General features: G+C 43.2%; 1 protein-coding gene across 7 annotated transcripts in view; it reads left to right on the top strand.

The window, feature by feature from the left end:
• Positions 1–16877, top strand: part of RAD51B (RAD51 paralog B) — a 466410-nt gene that overhangs the window by 45503 nt on the left and 404030 nt on the right. For 4 of the 7 annotated variants that reach the window (XR_012995904.1, XR_012995903.1, XR_012995905.1 and 1 more), the window contains 3 exons: positions 8253–8346; positions 9173–9286; positions 14597–14713. Coding sequence is in view for 4 of the 7 variants with exons in the window: in XM_076344829.1 (XP_076200944.1) it covers positions 8253–8346; positions 9173–9286; positions 14597–14713 (325 nt within the window). In the remaining 3 variants the exon portion in view is untranslated. Of the gene's footprint in view, positions 1–6282; positions 6333–6656; positions 6704–6803; positions 6882–8252; positions 8347–9172; positions 9287–14596; positions 14714–16877 lie in introns of those variants that run through there. The other 3 variants (XM_076344830.1, XM_076344832.1, XM_076344831.1) reach the window with 3 other exon arrangements.

Genomic DNA, 16877 nt, shown 5'->3' with positions numbered 1-16877 from the left:
GAACACACAGCTCCCAGTGGAAGCTGAATGAGAGCCAGTTGAATTAAACCTTTGGTACCATAAGGCTGTTGAGTCACACAGCCCAGGATACACCTGTCCCCGCTGATGCCATGACAGCACAGCTATCACGAAAGTCAGTGACGAATGCAGGATGACTCCATCTTCTGTCAGCTCAGAGGCGCCTTTCCTTGTGGTGCACTTTATTTTGTAAGGCTGGGAGTGTTTTCATTTCATGCCCTTTCCCTCTTGGGTGTGAAGACTCCTGAGGTTTGGGAAAATATGCCTTCAATGACTGGAATGGATTGGATTGGATTGTGATGCTTCCTGCAGATTTATAAGCCTATATCCTAAAGACCACTGAAACAAAAGTTCAGTTTTTGGACAATTAATAGGACCCCGGTTCAGCAAAACAGCTAATCATGCATTCAGCTTCTTGCTGTACAAATGTCCTATTTTACTTCAATTAAGTACAGGCTTAATTTGCTGCATGGTTCATTTAATACAATATGCTGTAGTGATTTAAAAAATAGCTACGACTCTGTAAAATCAATTTGTCATGGGTAGTCAATGTAGGGTGAGGATAATGTGATCATAGCTATGGCATCATGCCCAAACAGTGAATGGCAAACATGCTTGCCTGGATACTCTCTATAGTAATTGAGTTTGCAGTAGTGGAGTCCTGGTGTAATATTTGAATATATTACTGCTATGTGTTCATCCCAGTAAAATGGGTAAGAAGCACCATGCTTCAAGGTAAAAAATAATCACCATGGAATTAATTTGATGTCTTCTTTCCTCTGTGGGTAAATTCTTCTATAATTATCCACTAAGAGATCTCTTGCGTCTGTTCGCCAGCACTGCCAAGACACAGGACACTGGGTCTCTGGTTTGATCTTGTTTGAGACTGCAGAGTTCCTTGTAGGTGGTGTGTGAGAGTGAGTAACATTCAACTGCAGGGCCTGAAGATGTCTCATTCTTTCAGGGCCAGGCAGAAAACTGTAAGGCACGAACACTGTGGGAGTAGAGTCCTTCCTCTGCTTTCTCTGCCCAGGTTCGGTGGTTTCTTCTCTCTTCCATGCCACTCAGCCACCTTTGGAAACAGTTCAGCAACATCTGGGGAGGACGGTGAGGACGTCTGGAGCAGTTTCCTTTGTAGTCCCAGCCATAGGGATCTCATTCATAGCTTTAAAAAGAAGTAGAATGAAAAGCATACAAGAGCCAAAGGCCCCAGACTGAAACGATTCATGGAATGAAATGTTCCAGGCTTTGTTTGCTTGCTGGTTTGTGTGTTTGTTGTTTGAAATAAGAGCTATTGGGCTCAGTTCAGCTGCTGGGTTATCACAGCGATTAATCTGTAACATCACAAAGTGAAAACTTCTTTTCCAAAAACCAAGGCACTTTCACTGCCATTACTGATTTGGAACAGGCTCCTTGGGTGGTGAGCTGAACAAAAATAGTCACATTGGGGGTTTTTTTGACACTGTACGTGAATGAGTCTGTCTTTTTTTCAGGGGCACCTCCATTTCTGGCGACTGCACAGAGATGAGTGTCTGGGATTTACCCTTCTCTGCTGGCGTTGTCCAAGCAAAAAAGCTCATCTCTCGGTAAAGTCCACCGGCTCCCATTGTCTCTTTTCTCCACAGCAGAACTCTGCAGATGGAGCGAGGGCTTTACCTGAAAGCAACAGATATCCTACCTAGCTGCTAAAACCAGGCACCATCAGTACTAATTTCACGGTGTCTGACTCTGCGTGCGATGGCAAGGGGTACACAGTGCACTTTCTCTAATGGTCGCTGTGAGGTGCTTGGATTTTTCTAGTCTAATTGTAGCTTCACAATAGAGGCTGGCTGCAGTGAAGGATCACAGGGTGACATGCTGGATGCGCACATCCCCAGAGAACTGGGCTGATCAAAGTGGAACTGCTGAACTACTGAGTTTGCTTCCATAGCTGGTCACAGTGAAGCAGATCTGCTTCATAGGACAAAAGTCTAAATATAGCTCAAGTTTCTGAGTAATAGGGTATGTTGCAGATTTTCCATGCTTTAGCAACAAAAAGCTGCAGTGGGGACCTGAGGATTACCTCAGTCAGATATTATCTGCTTTGTGCAATGCTCCTAAAGGCCTACTGCTGTGATATCTGCCATTTCTTGGTCTACCTCAGCATCCCAGGGAAGCTTGCAGGAAATTTTGTGGTGAGAGTGGCAAGGCCTGGTGATCGCTGACATCACTACCAGGACAACCCCAGCAGTAAACAGAAACTCAAGGCAGTAAAAAAGGGGTGCTGGTAGGGCACAGGCAAAAGGCAGGAGGAGCTCAGGTTTGTTTACATAGGGTAAATTGGGTTTAGCATGTGCAGGTAAAGATCTGCTCTGGTTACAACAACTCCACATTGATTATTATGCTGCGGCTCTGCCAGTTCATGGCCGCCTCGTCTAACAGAACCTTAACAGGGAAATATAAGAAGCCCAAAGACTTGAATGACTCCTGCTGTCCCTTTAACCAGAAAAAGCTAAATGAAGTAGGAAGCTGAACTTGGAAGGCAATCTGCTTAGTTGAGTACAGGCTAAAAGTGGAATAATCCCTGAGGTTTCTCATTTTGTTTGCTGTAATTTGGGCAGAAAGCAAATGCAGCTGAATTTTTCAAAGCTGTAATATGCAGGTGGGTCTGTCCTTCTGCCTGCAATAGCAGTGAAGGTGGCTAGTCTGCTTTTCTGTAAAAAGGGTAGGAGGTACAGATGCTGTCTTTCAAAAACTCTACATTGCTGCTGAATGTTTCTGAAATGGTTTTGGGGATGATGGATAATTCTGAATCCACAGTGGCATTTGTGAAGAGGTAGAAAACAGAGAAATGCCTTCTGCCTGCCCTGAGAGAAAAGCAGCTTTTTCCTGGGTGTAAATGCGTGTGGTCAGACAGGTCCTTACTAATACCTGAGAGGGATTAATTATAATTGGTTTTAATCCTTCCTGAGCAGGAGGAAAAAGGTTAATTACCTGGAGAGAAGCATTTATCTGGTCCACAGACTGTTCAGAGGACTCGGGGAATGGGAGAATCACTCAGAATGAGAAGATGGGCTAATTTTTTCCCAGGTCTGTTGTTCTTCATCTGTTTATTATAGCCGATGATAACAGTGCTGTGCTGGTATGGATGGCATGGAAAATAAAGCATTTTTAACCAGGGTGCAGGCCTCTCTGTGAGATCCTTTAAATTCCCTTTTTTGAGATGGGGGAACCTCAAAGGGTTGGAAATAAATTTCTGTCTCCTTTGGGGAGACAGCAACGGAGAGAATACTTCATTGGAGGTTCCTTTGTGTACTGTTATTGAGCAACCTCTTGGGACCTTAATCCCAGGAAAGCATGGGCTGGTCTATAATCGCTTTCCAGTCTCAGGAGCACATGGGTTGTTTTTTTTAAAGAATGTGGTAGGCATCAAATAGATAACCCCAAGGAATAAGAATATATTAGACTAATTAGATGCTAGCCAGCAAGCATAAGGTGGGGAATTGCTCTGAATGTCTGGATTACCCTTGTGAGTCAGAGTTGTTGCTGTGTTCTCATACAGTGAACTTTTTTGAGGAGACACTTTCCTTTCACAGGGGTAGGGGAACACTGCTAATTTTTAGGCAAGAATTGATAGTTGGAAAACAGTAATAAACCTGAGGACTGTAGTCAGTATCAGTGAGCTGATGCTGTGTTAGTAATTAAGTGAATGATCTGAAATGTTCCAGAATGCGAAACTATTATCTGAAGATGCTCACAAAAGGCTGTCTTGGGTTAGAGGAAGAAACTTTTCTGTGGATTCTTTTCCAGAAAGGAAAAATTTTGCCATTATCTTTTCAATTCTGGAGCCTTGCAGAATTACTTAACTGCTGAATATTTATTTGGATAAGAACTAATAAGCATTTCATCCTGTGCCCTTCAAATCAGGCTCTGTCCCTTTTGGCTTGCCCCTTAGCAAGCTAATCACCATTCCCTTTTTTATTGTAATTGGTGTGTTTGATGTTAGAGCACTCTGCTTCTGTAAGACTTCATTTGTTGTTGCTGTTATGCTTCGCTTTCTGTAACAATCTTGCTCCAATGTCACCAGTTTAAAGGACCTTCTTAAATTAATGTGGCGAGGCTCAGTTCTTATAAAGTAATCATCTCTTAGCTTTATTAATCCCTTCTTATTATGAGTTCCAGGGGCAGCTAAAGGCTTAGACTAGAGCAGCACTCTGCTGTGTCAAGTCCGACACATAAGTCTGTTGGGCCAGCACTGCTTACTCTGTTTACAGTCTAAATAGGTAAAACCAAAACCAAGAAGGAAAACAGACACCCTGTCATTAGGGAACTTGACCAAGGTCACAGAGCAGAGCTGTTTGCAGAGTGCCCTGATTCCCTAGTGACTACTGTCCTAGTCAAACATATGGAAGCTGTGGAGCTGCCTGCCGTGTTGCTGCTTGAGAACGTTGATGGTGACTAGGCTTATGCGAACACTTCTCTGATTACCCTCTGGATATATAATATTAACTTTCTCGAGTTAAACGGAGAAGATGATGCATGATTATTTGCCAGTGGGTTTAAAGGTATATCTGAGAAGTAGAGAGTGGAACAGTCATGACTACACTGAGAAATGAGACACAAAGAACTTGCAGGAGAGGCACCAGGGTATATTGGTTTTGCTCACAAATCTTCTAAACCACCTGGATGATAAAATTTGCTTGCCTCGCTCAACATCCCAAAACAGTTCTCTGATTCAATACAGGTATTCTGTTTTTGTGGAAGATGGGAAGGAAGCCTGTTGGCCTGGAGGTGAAGGGGAAGTCCTGCTGCATTTGTGGGAGGGAAAAAAGTCATTAAGGCAATGTTACTTTTTCCTGCACCTCTGGTGGGAAGGTAGGGCTCCTGCTACTGCTATACCAAGCATGAAATAGTAGTCCATAACGGAGTTATGGTCATGCCCTCCTGTTTCCACTGAAACTAAACCACAGCAACAGACATCCTTTCCCTTCCCTTTGACAGCTTAATTGTGACTTACATTTTTCAAGTCAACTTTTAACGGCCGACTACGCTAGGAGGAGCTCTTTCTCCACTTCATCTCTTCTCTCCCTGTTCAGCTAGCTATTCACTAAAGCTCCGAGTTGCTTTTGTATGGTCTGCTTACTCCCTGTCCAGCTTCTTAAATCCTCTGGACTTTTTTGGGCCTGTAAGCTCCCTGCAGGGTATAAATGAAACACTAATTCCACTGACCCTTTCTGATACTACAGTTGTTTGGCATTTCACGATAGTCAGCTTCTTGCTATGTTTCTCCTGTTCGCTAGTTTGGAAAAGTGGCTGAAGTGTTCCGTATTTCGCAGCTTCCCTGTAGCATTTCTTTTTTGGTACAGACAAAACCCCAGCCATGCAGTTCCCAACGCACAGGCCTTCAGTTAATGTCCCAGGTAATATTGGTCTGTTTTTTTCTTCAGTTAGGTTAACTTCTAGAACTGTAAAGATTATGCAGACAACATATATACAATACTAACTTCAGTACTTTCTAGTATAAACTAGAGTGAGTTGGAAAACTCACCCTACAGACATTAGTAAAGTCACGTCAGTTATGTTTGACGGCTGATTCTCCGTTACATTCACATTAGAGACTAATAGCTTCTTCAGTCAGAAGGCATTTCTGGCAGCAGACCAGACGTTTCTAACCCCTCAATGTGAAAACAAGGATCAGCATTCCAATATTCTTTACTAACAACTGAACGTGTGCATAGCGCTCTTTACGCTGAAGGCTTCCAAGTCTGGTAGATGCTTTATGTGCAGAGGACGGTAGGAATTCCTCGGGTAAAGCATGGAAGCACTGTGAAAGGCAACCCCCGAGAACGCCCGCATCGACGTTCCCGTGCCCGGAGCACGCTTATTTACTCCGCCTCAACAGCCTGGCCCGGCGGCTCCCACCTCCGGGGAGGCGCTCACGTTCACGAGCGGGGATAAACACCGAACAGCCCCTCGGCCCCTCCTTCCCCCCAGAGCTGCTTCTCTTCTGATGGAGCGGGATGCAGGAGGGGCGCTACCCCGGGCGGCGCACGGGCGGCGGTAGCGGCCGCAGCCCCCGGGGCCGAACCCAGCCGCCGCCATCACCGGCCGCAGGGCAGGGCCGGGCAGGGCCGGGCAGGGCGGCGCGCGCGCGCGCGCGCTCCCGCCTTCCCGCCCGCCCCAGGGAACCACCGCTCCCAGCGTGCACTGCGCGCCGCCGGCTGTCACGGGTGTGTGGGGGATTGGCGGGAGCGGAGCCAATCGCGGGTGCAGGCCTTGCCCGCCGGCCCCGCCTCCTCGCGCTCGCCGCGGGGAGCCTTTGAAAAAGTTCTCAGGTGCGCGGGGCTCTCTCCTCCCCGGGCGGGCGGGTCTGGCCAGGCCCGGCGGGAGACCCCGGAGCCGCGGGGGCGAGGCTGGTTTGCGGCGGGAGCGAGGTTTCGGGTGCCCGCGGCGCCGCCGGGGGCGAGGGGGGGCCGGGCCGAGCCGGGCCAGGGCTCCGGCTGCGGGCACAGCCCCGGGTCCCGGACCGATGGGGCGGGCGGGCGGGCGGGCGCCCGAGTCACCTGGGCCGGGCGGCGGGCGGGGAGCCCTGTGCCGCCGCAGCGCAGCCGCTGCTCGCCTGCAGGTGTTGGGGTCGTGAGTTCATTTTCTCATTCCAGGTGAAGTGATAACGCCAAGCGCTCCTGCAGCACCTGTGTCACCTGGTGTAAGTCCGTGCCGATAGATGTGCGCATTTTCCCGCCTCAGGGGTGTCCTTATCCGCATGCCCGTCCCGGTACCACGGAGGGGGCACGGGCAGCGCTCCCGCGGGCTTCCGCTGCGATCGCTTCTGTCACAAAACCGGTTACCAGAGGTTGTGCCTAGGCTTTTGTTCAGCTGCGGCGGTATGTGGTGTATGTGCAAAACCAGAAAGCACCGTAATGCTCGAGGCAGAGTGTGCAGTTTGTATGATAAATGGTTATTAATACAGCTGGTACCTTGAAGAACGCTGAACTCTTCAAACGTTTGATTTTTCTCCTCTCTAAAGAGGATTTAGTGGAGGGGGCAATAGTTTCCATCTTGTGAAGATGCGGAGGCCTGTGCATCTGCAAAAGTTGTAGCAATTTCGTGTTATTTAAAAACCTTTTCATTTTGCCTAAAGTTCTGGCTAAATAAATACTAGGAATATTGCCTAAATAATATGAGTGAAACAGCTATGTGCTCGAACATACGAATAGGTTAGGAAAACACGCGTGCTTTAGGTTGTACTGAGCTGGATACCGTCCTGTGGAGTTTGTTCAGTAGAATGGAATGACAAAAAACAAAAGGGACAAATGCAAATAGCTGAGGGCTAAGAGGAGGAGGATTCGTAGTGGCAGTGTAATCTTATCTACTATGTAAAATAGTCTTAAGGCTTATCTGAAATAATAGATACTCTTTAATCAGGAATCTCAATAAATACAATTTGCTTAAGTGACTGAATATACCACAATTGTTGCTGCCTTGGTCCAATGGTATTTTTGTTCACTTTTAGAAAAAAATAATGTTTACATTGTAGTTCTCGTCTTCATGTGCTTAGCTTTGGCCTCTGGTTTCTTTTACACTGTTGGCTAAAATAAAGAACTCCTTAACAACTGTGTTTGTTTCATAAATTGTTACATAGAACGTTATGAGATGGGTTTGACTAGTTTGACCATCCTGAGTTGTGCATGCTAAAGTATGTTTCCAGCCCTTCAGTCCTTCTGGTGTCTCCTTTCCGGGTCCTTCCTGTTCTTTCAACATCTGTCACAAATTCTGGGCCACCAGAACCAAGTGTTGTGTTCTAGCAGTGTATGTTCTAGGGCTAAATACTTACTGTGATTACTCTGCTATTTGTGTTTAGGCATCCAAAGATAACCTTATTTCTTTCCAGTGCAGTACAGCATGAGGAGTTCTTGTTCAATTCACCACTGAGTAATTTCCAGCTTTCTTATGTCCCAGAAACATCTGTCCTATAAACATTGCTGACTCTTCTGTTCTTACTGGCATGATCTCATACATGGTCAGATATGAGGAGATATAATTTAACATAACTGCTTTAAGAGTGGTAATATAATTTAATGTGACATAGACTTATATGGGAAGTCTATATCACATTAAATTTTATATATATACACACACACACACGTGCGGACATTTACCTGTTCTTTAGCAAGGAGTGAGTGTAATTGTCTGCATAGTCATATTCCAAGCATCTTTCAAAATTGGTGGTGTGTTTTTTTTTGTTTGCCCTGTAGATTGGGGAGCATGGCTGCTAAGAAACTAAGAAGAGCAAGGTTGTCTCAGGAGCTGTGTGAAAGGCTGAGTCGCCATCAGATCACTACCTGTCAGGTGAAAGGGTTATTTTAGGTTTGGGTGGGGTGTTTTTTGGAGGTTGTTTTTTGTGGGTTTTTTTTGGGGGGTGGGGTGGTGTTTTAATGTATGTACTGTTTACTTTTTTTGTAGCTTATTCTACAGGGAGCTTTACTTTCTGTAAAGTAGGGGGCATTTCAGGCTCCATCTGGCCTGCTGCCTTGTAAAAATATAGCTTTAAAATGATAGATAAAACATTTAAACTTGTATGTACTTACTACCTTCACATCTAAAGAACCTGAAGATGCTTTATTTTAGCAGGGGTGTGCAGCTGCTGCTTGTTTGGAGCAAGACATCCATTTGTGAACACTTCACAAAAGCACTACATAATCTAGTGTGTGAACGTGCTGTGATGTTACAGTATCAGTTATGGGTTAATTCAGCAGTACGTTCTGAAGTTGTTCTTATGAATGCTCACCTAAAGAGAGCCAAGAGGCCCTATATATTTCAGTAGTATGCACCATAAATACAGGATTTGCCCTAGGACTGCAATCTAGAAGACATGATGTATTTTGAATGTTTTTCAGGTAGAGACTTTTGTGGGCAAAAAGGTGTTATCTTGTTGCAATTCCATCACACAGTTCTTGAATGTTTGGTTGACTCCATGTACTTTAAAATATGAATACAATTTCTTTTAATAATACTGATATCAGAGGAAGGCAGGAGAGGTATAGCATAATACTGTGTAACATGGCACAGTTGGTAAACCCGTGGAATGTATACCAGTTGTGTATAAATTGCATCAGTTCAGTCCCCATCTTGATTTCTAGGTTTGAGCTCTCTGAACTGTTCTGTCATCTTTCAGGACTTTTTATGTCTTTCCCTCTTGGAGCTAATGAAAGTGACGGGACAGAGCTACTATGATGTGCAGAAGCTTCTTTGTAAAGTCAGCCGAGCTTGTGCTCCCAAAATGCAGACAGTAAGTATGCTTGTGTTGATTCTGTTTTTGATACAGTATCTAGGAAAAAGCTAAACAGTGTCACTCAGCTTTTTACCTGGGAGGTTTGTGATGTCTCAGTTTGACTGCACAATGAAATAATACTTTTATTTTTAGATTTAGATCTCTGAGGCACTTTAGTTTGATGCAGTGATTTTTATTGGGCACTATAGCCTCAAGAGATTGTTCAGGCTTGCAGAATCGGTTCTGAGTGCAGTAGGGAAATACGGCATTCTCTCTTGCAATCCAGCATACAAAAACTGCTTCTAGTTTGGACCCTACAACTAAAAAAACCCAAACATTGTTTAATACAAGCAAAGAATGAGATTTTCAGTATAAATTGGTTTTAGACATAAAATTGGTGCCAGAAGTGAAGTGATCCTGAAAATAACTTCTTAAGGATTTTTTCCATCCATGTAAATGAGCTGTAGTGTGGTTTAGGCTACAGGTAGCCTGACTGGGGAGAGTGCAAGAAGGAAACAGATGTTAGCTGCAATGCAGTGGCTGAATTTTGCTTTCTTTTTTGAATTCAGGTGAAAAGATTTCAAAAATGGTGTCTTTTTAGAACAGAGAGGACATGGACAGTTCTGACCTGTGTCAATGCAGCCTGCTTTTTTTCCTGAAAAAAATAAGCCATGTCAAAGTTTATTATGTGTAATTGGCCTAGTAATTGTAGCAGTAACTCTGTGAAATTTTAAATTCACAAATATACTGCATTAAAGTTAGTGATATGCAGAATTAATATGACTTAAACTGAATGGATTAAAAGCTAGCTAATTACTAGTTTTCCATCAATAACTGTTAATAACCAATAAATTGAAGACAGAAGGAAGTTTTAAGTAGATATCTACTATGTTCAATCAAATTTCTTTGCTGAGAAGCTTGGCAGATAGTGAAGTTTGTCAGACAGCAGTTGTCAAGGACTGTAATACAGAGCTGGCTGATAGATGACCAACTATGTAAGTGCATACAATACAGAGCTGTACTTCCAGAAACAGAGGATGTTAGCTATTGTTAAGGGATATGGATTGAATCTTTGCAAACACAGGATTTCAAATTGTCTTCAGGTCAGACCGACTGATGTAACATCATGACTGATGTAGCAAGAAGGTTTGACAATATCTTTGAGTAAAGAAATAAATAAATTAGATAATAGGAGTTATAAATAAGGGGAAAATACTGTCCAGATATAACATTGGAAGCACTGGCAGCAAAACTTGAGAGTATGCCAATATATACAGTAAAACTCTAGTTTCTGGAAAACTTGCCTTGTGGTATGAAGTACAGAGTGAAACCTACTGAGGTCATCAGAGAGGACGTTAGTTAAGGGGTGACTTGATCACATTATATGCTGAGTAGAAAAAGATAATTATATTAGAGGTCTCTAGAGTCTAGCTGAACAAAAAGCTGAACAAGATCCAGTGGCTGGACGATAAATTAAAAAATAAATCCTTGAAATGGGAAGTAATAAGAAAATCTTTAGAAACTAACATCAGCAATAATGAAAACATCCCTGTATTATCAACACAGTTTCCAGCACAAATCCAAAATATCGCCCCATACTAGCTACTATGAAGAAAATTAACTCTATCCCAGCCAAAACCAGCACATTCTCCACCCCATATTCCATACCGTTTACGTCATGCTCAGGTACCACACTATCCAATACAACCTCATTAACCACCCCCCCCTTCCCATCCTTTGATATAATACACAGATATCATTCCCTTAGTCTATGGACCACCCCTGTAAAATGCTCATAAAATGTCCACAGATGTCCACAAAATGTCCATGGAGTTCATTTAGTCCATGACTTTGGGCTCCATCTGTTATGGTGGTCACTCAGGACAGGAGAGATGGTGTGTTGAGTGGAGTTAATGAGCATCAAAGCCAGCTCAGGTAGGGTCACTGCTGCACTTGCACTGCTTCTTGTAAGGCTTGTCCTCTGCTGGTTTGGGTGGTTCCTGCTATAGTAATTCCTATAATGTGCAAGTCAAATCATGGGTAACAACAATTTAAAGGTATATCCATTACAATCTCCACCTCTGGTTCCCTTGGGCCAGGTTAAAGGGTTTAACATTGCAATGAACTCCTCTCCTTGGTCCTAGCCTAGCTAGCAACAAGGGGTTCCTGCTATAGTAATTCCCATAACATGCAACTCAAATCTCAGGTTACAACATTTTAAAGGTATTTCTGTTACAATCTCCACCCCGGTCCCTTTGGGCCAGGTTATAGGGTTTAACATTGCAATGAACTCCTCCCCTTGCCCCTGCTCCAGCCTGGACTTATCCACAGACTGCAGTCCCTTAGGGGGTTACCTGCTCCAAGTGGAGCCTTACCTATGAGCCACAGTCTCTTCAGGGGTATACCTGCTGTGGCATAGACTTATCCACAGCCACAGTTGCTTTGAGGTGCACCTGTTCCAGCATGGCCTTATCCATGGGCCACAATACCTTCAGAGATATACCTGCTCCAGTGTGGCCTTACCCACAGCCACAGTCCCTTCAGAAGTAAACCTGCTCCAACATGGCCTTGCCCATGGCTGCAGTCCCTGCAGGGGTGTACCTGCTCTGTCATGGGCTTATCCATGGCCACACGCTTCGAGGTGCTCCAGCATGACCTCATGCACAGCCACTGATGCTTCAAGGTGTACCTGCTGCAGCATGGACTTATCCACAGCCACTTTAAGATGTACCTTCTCCAGAGTGGACTTATCCCTGGGCCACAATCCCTTCAGAGGTATACCTGCTGAGGCATAGACATAACCATGGCCACAGACGGTTTGAGATGTACCTGCTCTGACACGGGCTTATCCACAGCCACAGATGCTTCGGGGTGTCCTGCTCCCACGTGGGCTCATCCACAGGTCGCAGTCCCTTCAACTCGAGTTTACGCTGGAGTTCCAGCCTGTCCAGTACAGCAGCACAGAAGCAGCAGCGCTGCCCTGGCCATCTGCCAGCCCAGGCGCATGGCCATTGCTGTTATCAAAATGTTCCCAGGCACAGCAGAGTAAGATGATAAGCAGTACAGCAGTACAGCAAGCAGCGAAAGCAAAAAGCAGCCACTAACGAGCACTAGGCTCCAATATACAGTAAGGCAAGCAAGCCCCATGGCAAGCACAAGAGTCTGCCAATTAATAGCTAACCGGCAAGAACAGCTATAAATTTGATCTAGCACATTCCAATCAAACCTGTCATTATCTCGAACCCTTTGAGCCCCATGTTGGGTGCCAAAAAGGACTGTTGTGGTTTAACCCTGTCTGGCAACTGAGCACTACACAGCTGCTTGCTCACTCCCCCGCAGTGGGATGGGGGAGAGAATTGGAAGAATAAAAGTGAGAAAACTCGTGGGTTGAGATAAAGACAAGTTTAACAGGCAAAGCAAAAGCCACGCATGCAAACAAAGCAAAACAAGGAATTCATTCACTCCTTCCCATCGGCAGGCAGGTGTTCAGCCATGCCCAGGAAAGCAGGGCTCCGTCACGCGTAACGGTTACTTGGGAAGACAAAATGCCATCACTCCAAACGTCACCCCCTTCCCTCTTCTTCCCTAAGCTTTATATGCTGAGCATGATGTCATATGGTATGGAATATGCCTTTGGTCAGTTTGGGTCAGCTGTCCTGGCTGTGTCCCCTCCCAACTTCTTGTGCACCCCCAGCCTCCTCGCTGGTGGTGCGATGTGAGAAGCTGAAAAGTCCTTGACTAGTGTAAGCACTATTTAGCAACAACTAAAACATCGGTGTGTTATCAACATTATTCTCATCCTAAATCCAAACCACAGCACTATACCAGCTACTAGGAAGAAAATTAACTCTATCCCAGCCAAAACCAGTACAGTGTGTTAAATACAGAAATCACTGGGTAAAATTTTAGAGTGAGGTAAAATTAATTGCTTTTTGTATTGGCCTGTTCTGTGTCTTGAAAGCTATTTTTTGTATTTGTCCTCAGTAGAACTGAAGAACAGAGAAGGTCTGAATGAATTTAAAATATTATTTTAATATGCTACCTGTCATAACATAGGGAAGAACTGTAGCATAAAAAAAGGAAGGAACAAGCTATCGTATCTTAGTCTGCTGGTAGAACTAGCTGGAAATTTTTCTGATGAGCTTCAGCAAAAAATGCTCACTTGTTGGCCCAACAAGTATGGACTAAAACATCTAGGATTCAATGGTGTGGTTATTTACTTAGTTATCAATGATTCCCTGTGGAGGTTCTTCCATAGTACACCATACTCCCAGCAAACTATCTTAAGACTGGGATAAATCTGATGCCTGCATTTCTCTCGGGCATAGAGAAATCAGGTTTTCTGGAGTGGTCAGTCATGGCAGGTTATGGCAGTATGCTGTGACAGGACTTTGAGAATCTTTGTCATTGGGCCAGGAGTCTGAAACCTCTGGAAACTCTTAACTATAACTAGAGCAACAACCTTTAGACCTTGGACTGTTCCTTTTAAAAATCAAAATTCTGATGTTCAGGATGCTCGGTGGTTGAGGAATGTGTCAGTTTTAGCAGATGTCTGCAAGGTGTGAGCGAGACCTGTTTCTTTTGGAAACATCATGTTTTGGTGTTTCCAGATCAGCATTTCCATTTTGTTATTTCTTCTTTGTCCGGTTTAAATTGATTCTCCAAATGAAAATAATTCTTATGAACTAGAATTCTGATCTTGGGCCAGTTCCTCTCCTCAGTGGAGGAACTAGGAATTCAACTGTTCTCAGTTTTGTACCTGTCCTGTCTTCCTGACTAGTCTTCCTCACAAAAGTGGGAAATTATGAATGGCTACAGGATCAGCCCTGGCTTGTTCAAAGACTTGGGAATCTTTAGCAAACCTTTCCTTCAACCCAGGTGGTTTCAAATTGGTAGCGAACGTTGGCCAGGGAGTTCTTGGTTTTAGGTTTCATGTGAGTGTTCTGCATTGGTCATTAACCATACATACAGTGTTTATTTATTTAAAAGTTGGAGTTTTATGGGTTGAAAGCAAGCCTTGTTGAATAGGAGCAGAGAAAACCTTTGACACATCGTTATTAAAGGCTTATTATTTAATATTGTGGTGAGGGAGATACAACAAACTTTTAAATTTACTCTGTAAGCTATAAATGGGATATAAATGCGAGGAAGGGTGATGAGCTAAGAGGACTATAGTTGAAGATAGGAATAGTTTGCTCATTGGCAAGTGTTAAGTCATTCCGGGTTGATGAAAGCAAATGCGAGAAGTTTGCTATTTCCATTAAAAAAAAAAAAGTATTTTCTGATTTGTGTGTTTGTTTTCTTTTGCTTTTTTCTCTCCTTCTGTAGGCTTATGAAATGAAACTGAGGAAGTCTGCCAATCCCTCTTCAGCCTTTTTATCCACCACACTGCATAGTTTGGATAAAGTCTTGCATGGTGGAGTGCCCTGTGGATCCCTCACAGAGGTAACTTGTTTAATATATTTTACTGCAGTTGCACATCACACCTAGAAGTCAAAAGTCACAGATAGGTTGGACTGTCTTGTGTCAGGTGCTTTGAACGCAAAAAAAAAAAATTTTGCATGAGAAGTGCTTTTTTTAATTGGTAGAAGCTGCACTTTTTTGGTGTTTTTTTTTTTTTTCCCCCAGCATGTCAGGTAAGTAAGAAAATGAAAGAATTAAAAAATTTGATGACCCTATTTTCCTTTAAAAAAGTGAAAATTTTCCCAGGAAATTTGGGAGAATTGTTGGCTGGATTTTCCAGTGGGAAAGTTGCAGTGTGGTTTTGTAGTTAGAACACAAGGTACTGAATCAGGAGTCTGTCCTTTTAATACTGACTCACTCTGACTTTACCAAGTGATTAGTTTTTATGAAGGTACAATAAGCAATTAGGACAAAAGTGTGAAGCATATAGGCATGAGAATGACTTTACAGAGCTTTTATATATAAACGTAACTAATTTATGCAATAAATATGTAACGTGTTCTTTTTAAAGAAGACTGTAATTAAGGCCTGTATTATATGCTCATACATTGCAGCACTACAAATTGCGTATCTATCTGTCTGTCCATAACTCTGTCACTCTCTGGACTTTGGATGCAATGCTACTTTTTTGCTTAGAATTTTCTTTTAAGAACAAGGGAGCACTTCATCTTCTAGTACCTGTATTTCTCTATGGCCTCACAGAAAGTGATAATAACTTGCATAGGTTCTATAATCTGGAAAGACAGGATTTGTGTAGATGCTCATAGGACTCATTGCATCTTTGTATTTTTGTAATACTCAATCTCTGGCTTAGGAATTTGGAGATGGAGAAATGTATATATTGGAGGGAGTATCAATATACGTGTGCCCTGTTCTTATGTTATTCCCCTAGCCATCTGTTGTAGGCCCTTGGTAGAGACAGAGTCCAGAGCTAGATGGACATTGGTTTTATGCAATGTGGCCACACCTGCCTTTTTAAAGTAAAGTTCTGAACTCAGCTGTGCACTTGAAATGAGTGGAAAAATATATATTGTGTGCCCTATGCTCTGAATTTAGACCGGTTAAAACCATTTTGTTCCTTGAACACTTTAACAGTTCTTACCAAGTGCTTTTCTTTGTCTACTGTGGCAATTTGCCACAGTAGAGGAGTAGAAGTGAGAAGTTATGAAAATCTTACTATGAGGAAAATACATTTTTTCCACACCCTATAATCAAACTACATTGGTTTTGATCTCAGATAGAAATCCCTTATGAAATCTGATAGTGACTTAAAACATATTAGTGTTTAAGCAACACTGATTTTAGACTAGAACAGTTTCTGCTCTAGTAAACTGTTATGTAATGAGGGTATATTACTTTTTAAAGATTCTGAGTATTTCTTTTTGTGTACGATGTACAGGAATATACACCATTCAGGTCTTCATAAAAATGTTTAAGAACGCATCCATGAACTTATGTTGATCTGTCAGAATTAATATTTTCTTCATATTTAGGCCTAGCTTTGTTACCAATTTAGTATAAGAAAATTGGATTGGAAGAACTTAATCTTAAGATGAATACTGCAAGTCTTTAAATTCTTGGAGAAAAGACTTGCTAAATTCTGTTTCATTGAAGAAGAAAGAGCTGTTCTTTTAAGTAGCAGTGGGATATGCAGAGATCCTGAGATTGTAACTATGCTGCTGGTGAGGATAGTGCCTTTAGCAGGAGATGAATTTTTGGTTCCTAAAAATATTTTTATCAGCAAAGCAGTGGCCGCACTAGGTGCAGTTTGACTCCTTTTCTTTTGGATTATTGTTCATGAAGTCAACTGATGAAATAACACAGCCTGTGTTTGAAAAGAAATGATGCTCGCTTGCGGCTAGGATCTGGCTTTCCAGGATTTCCATCTGGTCCACTAACTTTTCCTCAGTGGAGGCAGAGAATGGCTGTTCACATGCTTACGCTGCTTAAACTTCTGAACTGTCCTTCTTTAGTTGAAATGTAGAGCCACTGCTGCACAGGTGGGAGAAAGAAGTAGAATAGAGATGTGTCTTTTCTGTGATATGCCAACTTGTCCTTGAGCCTGTGACTGGCTTGAGTGGTGCCCAAAACAAGGATGTCACCCTTCTATAGGTCAACCCAGATAACCCAGTCTATTTTGCCCTCC

This window comes from Aptenodytes patagonicus, chromosome 7 (assembly GCF_965638725.1).
Source record: "Aptenodytes patagonicus chromosome 7, bAptPat1.pri.cur, whole genome shotgun sequence".
NCBI lineage: Eukaryota > Metazoa > Chordata > Aves > Sphenisciformes > Spheniscidae > Aptenodytes > Aptenodytes patagonicus.
This window is presented reverse-complemented; position numbering and strand designations above follow the sequence as displayed.